This window comes from Daktulosphaira vitifoliae, unplaced genomic scaffold (genome assembly GCF_025091365.1).
Source record: "Daktulosphaira vitifoliae isolate Bord-2020 unplaced genomic scaffold, ASM2509136v1 Scaffold_3, whole genome shotgun sequence".
NCBI lineage: Eukaryota > Metazoa > Arthropoda > Insecta > Hemiptera > Phylloxeridae > Daktulosphaira > Daktulosphaira vitifoliae.
In genome coordinates this window covers 40,616,544-40,626,548 of record NW_026099574.1, presented here as the reverse complement: position 1 = coordinate 40,626,548, position 10,005 = coordinate 40,616,544, and the positions used below count along the sequence as shown (strand labels likewise).

General features: G+C 25.3%; 2 protein-coding genes across 2 annotated transcripts; one reads left to right on the top strand and one right to left on the bottom strand.

Annotated features, from left to right (window-relative positions):
• Window positions 1–1,668: 1,668 nt before the first annotated feature.
• Window positions 1,669–2,804, bottom strand: LOC126900209 (uncharacterized). The gene is made up of 3 exons (XM_050675726.1): window positions 2,650–2,804; window positions 2,212–2,523; window positions 1,669–2,150 (listed from the first exon to the last, which is right to left on the bottom strand). The coding sequence occupies exons 2-3, from the start codon at window positions 2,506–2,508 to the stop codon at window positions 2,028–2,030; spliced, it is 420 nt and encodes a 139-aa protein (XP_050531683.1). The 5' UTR covers window positions 2,509–2,523; window positions 2,650–2,804; the 3' UTR covers window positions 1,669–2,027.
• Window positions 2,805–2,913: 109 nt separating this feature from the next.
• LOC126900207 (alpha-1,3/1,6-mannosyltransferase ALG2) lies at window positions 2,914–4,417 on the top strand. The gene has a single exon (XM_050675723.1). The coding sequence runs from the start codon at window positions 3,088–3,090 to the stop codon at window positions 4,282–4,284; it is 1,197 nt and encodes a 398-aa protein (XP_050531680.1). The 5' UTR covers window positions 2,914–3,087; the 3' UTR covers window positions 4,285–4,417.
• Window positions 4,418–10,005: the final 5,588 nt, after the last annotated feature.

The following is a 10,005-nucleotide window of genomic DNA, read 5'->3' as shown; positions in this document are numbered from 1 at the left end:
TGTGGGGCCGTATTTAAAGGAGAGTTTTGAATGACAATAGCCCTCTGCAAATTCTTAGAAGCGAATCTCAATACTCAAATGCAATACCTACAAATATGGTCAACATACAGTATAAAAAATAATTTTTTTACTCTAATATTGGTAGTTATGATTTATATATTTTATGTTCTTTATATTTTCTTTGAAATTCTAATATTACTAAAGGTCCCGCATAAGTTATTTATTTTGTCAAGGTCCCCGCAAAAGTTTACGCTGTCACGGTATATTTTGGTGCAAAGTATTGGAAAGATATCAAGTATTTCTTTAGTAGGTATTATATAGAACCCAAAATCCACTCCAAACTAAAAAATTCAAGATTGAATTACAATGCGGAAAGAAAAGAATAATCTTTAGATTACAAGGAAAGGAATATTTAACAACATGTATAGTTTTTAAATTATACTAAATAAAAATCTTTATGTAGTATTAAATTTCACATACAGAATTATTCGTTTATCATAACCCACTAACTTAATTACTTGCAAAATAGATACAATGTTGAAAAATAATGTTTTGATTTTTTTACATTTTAAAATGGATTTAATCTAACTATTGTAATTATAAGTAATTATCACAGTAATTTTCTATTTAATAAGCTATTTAAACATGTATATTATACATATGTAATTATATGTCTTATATACTTTATTTAAAAAATTAATTTAAGTTAACACTCTTATCAGTTTTAAGGGATTATAATAAAACGAATTAATAAATGATAAATAAATATATGTAATTACAAAAAAAAAAAGTTATTTTCTAATATCTAATATTATCTATTTTACATGTAATTGAATGGGTTATGATAAATAAATAACTTGCGAATCAAACACATTTTCTAAGCTATAAAATGTGATTAAATACAATGATAATATACTTAATTTTCCACAATTTATACATTATAATATTGTAAAAAATATAAAAAAGCTTATTGCACAAAAATTAGAAGTAAATAATAATGTAAGAAACAATACAATAATAAAATTAATGTAGAAGTTAAAAGAAAAAAATCATAAATTCATTACAGATATATAAAAGATAGACTACTTTAAAACGAAACACTTTTTTGTATACACAGTATATACTAGTTGCCTTAAAATTTCATTATAAAATTTATTGTAATTAGGGTAATAAGTATGTAAGTCTTATATTTAAATTAATGAATACAATATGTTCGTTTTTTTAATAATAATAATACTTAAAAGTATGTTATAAATTATAGACTATAATTAATTTGAACAATAATACTCATATTTTTATATACATTTTTAAAAAAATATTGAGAATCTAAATCAATACAGTAACAATAATATTTTAGTATTTTTTTATCAGCTAACAATATTGATTTTACAATTTATTTAACTAATAGGATTTATTTTATGTTAACAAATTATACTGCTAATAAACAATTGACTATTATATTGGCAGGAGCAACATTTAAAAATTTTATTTAAAGGAAGCACAAGAAATTATAAATATATAACACAAAAAAATGCTGAAAGAAAAAAATATTACAAAAGGAATGCATGAACAACCAATAATAAAGCCATATGATTTACAAATAAACGTAGTACAATTATAAGAGTAATTATAAAAAAAATATATATATATACAAAAATTAGTGTTCATTTTCATTTAATATTATTTTTGGGTAGGTAAATATTTGTTGGTAAAATAATGTTTGATCATTTTGTTTATAAATAATGTAAACAAATTGCTGAAATATAAAATTTCCATGTTGAACACTAAATGATTTTCATTTATAAATTTAAAAAAATGTTCAAGTATACATAATAAAGCAAAAAATTTAAGTAGAAAATAAAATTTATAAATAAAAAAGAATCAATATTATTATAAGTATTATTATTATTATGAAATAAAAATAGAAATTATTATTGTGTTCTAAATCTAGCATTCTATTAAAAAATTAATTAAATCATAATACAATTTGGGACTTAAGTGTTGTTTTAAAATTTATAAAATAAAATCTATAAATAACTATTGTTTTGTGAGGTTATTAATCCGTTAGAAATAATTGCAGCAGATACTGCTTGATTGAATATGTCTTCACAATCGATATCAGGCAATTTATTATTAGATTGCGTTTCAGTCTAAAAAAAAAAAATATTGTACGTAATTCTTTATTTATATCGTGAATTAATGATGAATTACTGTTTTATTTTGAGGTTGATGAAAATTATGACTTTGTAAGCCATGTTGTTCTATGGCCATTTGTACAGCAGTATCTTCTAAGACACACCCATTGTCAGATTGTCGCTGAAATTCTTGCCATAAGTCTTTCACCCTGTTTGCTTGTTCAACTAAATGATTTAGCACAGCTGATCGATGTGAAGCTAATTCCATTTCAACATTCAAATGATTATCAAGTATGCAAAGGCCATGCATGTGGCGTTCCCACCGTTCTTGTCGTTGGCGTGACACTTCATCACGTGATAAATCTTCAGTCATAGTAATTAAGATCAACTAAAATAATAATTAAAAAAAATTATTTAAAAATACTTCCCATATTTTCTTTAAACTATTTAGGTCAAATTAAATAGTCCTTGGATTTTATAAATACGTCGCAATAGTGTTAACAAGTTTACTTACTTGAATATTCAAATGTCATTAGTTTAAAGAAACATTCTAAATTAATTTCTTAGTTGATAACTTATAATCAAAATATTCAAAATATTCAAAAATAAGAAATCAAGAAATAATATTTGTTAATTATTGTTTTTTTGATAATAAGTTTTAATCGTGATAATGTTGGTTACTTCATATCAATTGTTTGTCTTGTCCATAGTGAAAATTATTTTTTAGGTTATGTTGTAAAATCTTTAATCTTTGAACAAATTTAAACACTGATAAGATTGTTTTAATAGTTGTATAATTCTGCTTTACAAAATGATTATTTTTTAAATGAATGAAATATTTCTTTATTTTTTTTGTAGTGAGAGCACACACTTTCATTACTATTAAAATATAGTTTATTAAATTTATAAAAGTGTATTTGGTTTTTTTTTTAATCTGAATTTATATTTCATTATGAAGTTAAACATTGTATTTCTGCACCCAGACTTGGGTATTGGCGGTGCTGAAAGATTAGTAGTAGATTCAGCAATAGCTATGAAGGATGTAGGTCATAGTGTTCAATTTATTACGAATCATCACAGTATATCTCATTGCTTTGAAGAAACTAGAGATGGTACAATACCAGTTACAGTTGTTGGAGACTGGTTGCCAAGAACTGTGTTAGGAAAGTGTTATGCATTATGTAGTTATTTGCGCATGATTTATGCTGCAATATATTTGACTTTTTTTAGCGATATCCAACCAGATGTTGTTTTTGTTGACTTGATATCTGCATGTATTCCTATTATTCAATGGATGCCATGTAAAGTAATATTTTACTGTCATTATCCTGATCAGTTATTGACATCCCATGATAGTATCTTTAAGCGTTTATATCGTATTCCAATAGATTGGTTAGAAGAAAAAACTACAGCTTGTGCAAATATTATATTAGTTAATAGTTATTTCACCCAAAATGTTTTTCAAAATACATTTAAAAGTTCAAAAAAACTTCCTGAAGTTATTTATCCATCAATTAACACTAAGTTTTTTGACCACAGCGTATCTATTAGTATTAAAGACATAGTAGGGTCAAAAAACAATAATAAAATACTCCTCTCAATCAATAGATTTGAAAGAAAAAAAAATTTAGAGTTAGCAATAAATTCCATGTCTCGTTTATCACATATCCAAAATATAACACTTATATTAGCAGGTGGTTATGATCCTATTAATCAAGAAAATATTGAATATTATGAAGAGTTAAAAAAGCTTACTCATGATTTAAACCTTGAAAATAGAGTTATATTACTGAAATCACCATCAGATGAAATAAAAATATCACTTCTTAGACATTGTACTTGCCTAATATACACTCCTTCCAATGAACATTTTGGTATTGTTCCATTAGAAGCTATGTATTGTAGTAAACCAGTTGTAGCAGTAAATAATGGTGGACCTACAGAAACGATTCAAAATAATTTCAATGGCTTCCTAAAAAATGCTACTCCTGAAGAGTTTGCTGAGGCTATTAAACAGCTTGTAGAGCTGGACGATAAAGCTGAGCAATTCGGGAAAAATGGTAAAAAAAGATTTGATGATAAATTTTCATTTGAAGCTTTTAAGATCAAAATAAATGATGTGCTAGAGAATTTGTGTAAGCCTGAATAGTTTTTATAATACTTAAATTTGTATAAAATATATTTCTAAATTGTTACATTCTTAAATTTATTTTTGCTATTGATTGAACATCCTAGATTAAATTATTTATATCAAGTAAATTAAATGTTTTATAAACATATAAGGATTTTGTTTTCTTTATTTTCTGAATAATATATGAAAGTATTTTATCTTTTAGAATAATTGTCAGTATGTGTATCAGCTTGTATTATATTGAATTATTGCTATCTTTGGTGTGTAGCTAAGAAGCTATTAATTGTATCCTATGTTTTTTTAACAGTACATATGATTACTCCTCTCTTGCTGGATCAATTTCACTCAAAGATACATAAAATATATTAAAAGATCATATAACATATTATTAAAGCTTTTAGAGCGGCATTATTTTGTGAAATTCTCCTTTCAATCTCTGTTATAAATAAATAAATATCCCAAAAAATTACAATTGTAATAAAACAGTCAATAAAGTTAATATTTTTAGTTTTCACTTTATATTGAAATAAATTTTCGAAAACAACAAATTATTGTGAAATTTGTATTGATTATACTTCTGACATTTACATTACTCAATTTTTTTTCAAAATCATTAATCATAGATTGAGGGCTTAAAAATTAAAATAGCCATTTTAAAGCCTTTACAAATAATTTCGATGGGTCAATAAAACTTTAAGACAATTATTTATTGAGTTATAAATATTTTAATGCATAGAGTAGGTATGCAACATTGATGGAGTATGTATTATATATATGTAAAGTTATGATATTCACAAAAAATTACCAGATCATTTATAAATAATCTTAAGTTTACTTAAGAGGTGGATTATACATAGAAGTAGATAGAACGTTTCAGCAACACATCGAAGATAAATTAATAATTAAAGATTAATGGAATTTAATAGAAAAATTATATGACGATATAAAAGAGAAAAGTATATATTTTTTATTTATTTCTATAAGTTTATAAACTATACAAGAAACACTATGGGTTGGTGCTAGAGTTATAGCCTCTAGTGCCAAGTCTATTATCATTTTATTTCAGTTCATTACTCATTAAATAGAGTTAAAATTATAACTAATAATAGTTAGATTAATCTCACTATTAATATATAATTTGTATTTTTTTTATAAAAAAAAAAAATGTGCATACTTTTACATAAAATTTTCTTTTCAATTTTTAAAGCACTGCGTCCTTTAAAGTTATATCAAATTTAAGCTTCCAAAGTTAACTATAATATATAAAAAAAATTCTAACTATTGTTTAAATATATAAATCAGTTCACAAAAAGATGTTTGGTTTTCAAATTTTCAAAATGTTCCTCTAGTACGTCTGACTAATTAAAATCTATATGAAATTAAAGTTTTTTATTTAAAATCAAAAATATATTTTCAATATTAATTAAAAACTCAAAAAGTCACAATAAAAAATTTTAAGTTTTAAATTAATATTTAAAATTTTAAATAGTATTGGCCATAGATCATCAATTCTCATTATATAAAGCTTTTTAAATAAATCAAAATTAAAAAAAGGAACATTTATTGTCGTTTTGTATAATTAAATAATTTGTAGTCACAGTAAAAATTTTTTAATTTTCCATTGATATAATTTTATATTTATAATTTTTGTTTAAATATATTTTGTGTACATTGAATAATCACAATTTATGATAGTGATGTTATTAATTTTTAGTGTTAAATCTATACTAAAGTCTAACTTGCGCGGGGACTCACTATGCCGGTTCCTGACAGTATTAGTTTTTTTTTTAATGAAAGTCTAAAAAAATTGTGTATAATGTTTTACACTAAGGTAAATTATTATGTATAAAATAACACATTTTTACTTGTAAAAGTAAAATTCCTATGTATAAAGAATATTTCCTAAAATCAGGCATAAATGAATATGTTTTTTTTTATGTTAGCTCAAAACCTCAAAAAAAGGGAGTACCTGGATGAGGGTCCCTTAATTTTATATTTTGGCTACGAGGATTTTTAAAAAGTTTTTTTTACTAATTAACACTTTGTTAGTAATTTGAGTTAATATTTCGGTTTAACTATGACGGGCTTTATCTGATCATAAAAAAACTTAATGGATAATACTCAACATTCGTTTTTATTATTCATCGATAATTTTAGATACTTCATGCGTAAGCTATTGAATCTAAAGTAGTTGAACCAAAAATTGTAAAGTAAATTAACTATCCATCAATGAAATTAAGTTTGGCCTAAAAACTCATGTAACGAAAAGTTCAATTAATATCATCTTTTTCTTTTGTTCTAAACTTAAATTAGTATTTCTAGAAATAGTCATGCCCCAAGGTAGTTTTGTTGTGGAGTTTAATCGAATCAATTAAAATTATTTTAAATACATACAATATAACATATATATATATATATGTATATAAATAAGTTTATTTTTGTTGATATTTTTTTTACTAGGTAAATCGAAATCATTATTAAAGCTAATAATGTCTTTTTAGTAAAAAATTGTGAAATATTATCACATAAAACTGTCAAATTGTTGATTTATTTTATCATGTTAAATTACTAATAAGATAATAATACTATCTTTTAATATCTGATTACATATATCTGATAGAAGTTATTCATAATACTGAACAAATAGGCTAAATATGGTATTAAGAGTGACAACAAAATTTTGTATACTCCGTATATAGATTTTTTTTAAGTAACAATCAGCTTACTGTTTTGGAGCTCAAAAAAATTTGAACACTCAACTACTTTTCCCGGGCTTTGTTCTCAAAAAAGTAGTTCTAGTGCAAGAAAAAGACATTCCTTTGTTACTACCAATACCAACAAGAACGGAGTAAAGTTGTGAAGTTCGATTATCCAGCCCCAGGATATTCATAAGACCTAATAACGGCTAGTTGGTTAGTTTTTTATCAGCAAATACAAAGTAATTTATTTACCTGACTAAAGAAATGCTTTGTCATTGTAAAGTATTTCATCCAATTTTAAAACTTAGTAATATCACCTTTACATCTATACTTTGTAATGATCTTACTACTATATTACAAAAGGGCGATTCTATTGGATATAATCGCAACAGATACAATATTCTATCTTATTGACGTAATACAAATGTATAGCCGGTTGAATAATTATGTATTTAACATTTCACCAAAAACAAAAATCTTAATGTAGGAAATGAGAAATTACTAAATAAATAAATTAATAAATTTGTATCAATTATAATACATTATTTTAGTATATAAAATTAATTATTTGTTTTAATAGATAAACAGAGAAGAGAGACGCGAACGTCGTGAAAAACAATTTGGTTTAAAACATATATTTATAACACAGATGTATGTATTATTGACAATTTAAAACATTAAAATAAATTAATATTTTTTTAGGAAAATTAAACATGGAAGTAAAATAATGTTAAAATGATACGAGGCAGTAAAATGATATTATGTCGTGTAGATATAATTTGAATTGAACTTAGTGCATATGGTGAAAATCTCCTAAAATTGATCAGCAGGTAGTCTGATCGAAGTTATTAAATCTAATACCTCTAAAATTGTAAGTGTCATTTACCATTAAAAATAAAAAGTGTTAATAAAATGCCACTTTAATTCAATTCAAACAATTTAACTGCAAATATCGATTGGTTGAGTGGTGGTATATACTTACATACACACTAGGACACAAGAACATTGATATAATAAAAGATAACCCAACTTAAAAACTAACGTCACCGTAAACATTTTTTAATTGTCGTGTGTTTTCAATTCAAAATGTTTAGTGTCAGAAGCGAGAAGGCAGTGGGAGCGACAAAAAGTCATTATTATACTTACTCCTTTACACTGTGCTGTGAGCAGGTCGGTTTGACAGCAGGGCATCTACGATGTACAAGAAACGTCCATTGATCCCAAGCCGGGTTCGTGGAATTGCTATACGCAGTAGACCATACAAACTCAAAATATACAAAAGCGGAGACTTCATTTTCCGGTAGCACACGCGTATGGTTTCCTTACAACCGTCCAAGGGTTGTTATATATATATATATACTGAGTAAACGGTTTTTAATAACTTAAGTACCCGCTGAGATCATTTCAGTGATTTTCATAAGCTCTCGAGTCCGATTTCACGGTCAGGCTGTAATTATATTAATTGCACTTACAGTTCCGTGCACTCTATTTGCACTATTGTTTATATGGCTGGATAAAACGTTAAAATTGTTTACGTATTGTAGGATACTTTAACCATTAGTTCCTTGAGGAATTTATTTTTTTATACCCATGTAATCTAATCCATTAACGCCCACGAAGACATATAGTGCACATTAAAATATCAGCTGTACAATATCTTTATTATAAATTATTAAATAATAACGTATATGCATTACATTATTATACCTAAGCGGGTAGAGGAGTGCGGCCAGGAAATATCTAATTATAAAAACAGCAGTACCCACTCCTCACCTTTAGACGATAGTTTAAATTGTTGATCACTTCTGAAATACTGGTACAAAAGTTGTTATCAATCAGTAATTTCTATAATTCATCCCTTATGCACTATGAGAGTATCAATTTTATTTTTTTATTGGCAACATACGTATTTAACTAGCCTAATAAATGGGAAATTATATATTAAGAAAATGACTGGTCGATAACAACAATTAGTTGTTTAATATAGTTGATTAACAATTTAAAGTATTGGCTAGAGGTGAGAAGTGGACGCTGCCATTTTTATCACTAGATATTTCCTGACCTCACTCATCGACCCGCTTAGGTATGAAAATGTTAAGATTGTCTATAACTACAATAAGTAAACAGAAAAAGAAACAAGCAGATAATCATTATCGACAATTACGCGATAATAATATAGAAAAAAAATAATTTTGACGTTATCAACCGATTATCGATATAAAAACAAACAAAAAACAAGTTTGACCGACAGTATAGTTACAACCTTGACTTGTAACTATCGGTCTAAAGATAAACTTTGCAACAATTTCGGATTGTCAGCACAAAACTGAAGACGTGAATATATCTGTAAATATTTTAACTAATATGTGATACATGTTCTGAAAATGAAGAAACCGCAGAAAGTTTGATACCTAAAAGTTTCTTAGATAACACAACTCGAAGATTTACGTAGGATATAAAGTAGTTAAAAATAACTGGAATGAATTATCATTTTTCGAAAACAAGTCAATGCAATAGCTGTAAAAAAATCAATATTTTTTAGTATAAAAATTAACTATATCAACTGTAAACTCTACGATAATGGTTCTTAGCTATTATATAAAATGTTATTTTTGAAAATTTATTCGAAATGAATGAGTTATGTTTTAGACTTTATGTCTAGACTTTTGCGACCCATGGTGTGACCTTCAATAGTGGTATTTTGCACCAGTATTAGTTATTGAAAAATGTGCTCATTTCGAGTCTGGCAGAATGTAGAACAACAATTGAGGTATTTAAGATTTGATCTGATATTAAAGAATAAAATTTCCGTGGTGCTACAACTTTAAAATGAGATAGCAAATAAAATTAAGAATAATAAACATGCTTAAAAATGTTCATTATTTAAAATTTTTATTTTGGATAAAATGTATAAATGTCTCACGGGGCTATATTTAAAGAAGTATTTTAGTACTAGTATGGTGCATTTGTATATTCGTGGTATTTTAATAGAAACGGCGTCATTAAAGCTGAAATAGTAGTAGTTATAGCAAGGAAAACG

Bases quoted from the DNA above. Each gene is read 5' to 3' on its own strand.
- LOC126900209 (XM_050675726.1), bottom strand. From the start codon at position 2,508: ATGACTGAAGATTTATCACGTGATGAAGTGTCACGCCAACGACAAGAA. The intron at 2,151-2,211 runs GTAATTCATCAT...TTTTTTTTTTAG, and splicing joins ATCAACCTCAAAATAAAACA to ACTGAAACGCAATCTAATAA.
- LOC126900207 (XM_050675723.1), top strand. From the start codon at position 3,088: ATGAAGTTAAACATTGTATTTCTGCACCCAGACTTGGGTATTGGCGGT.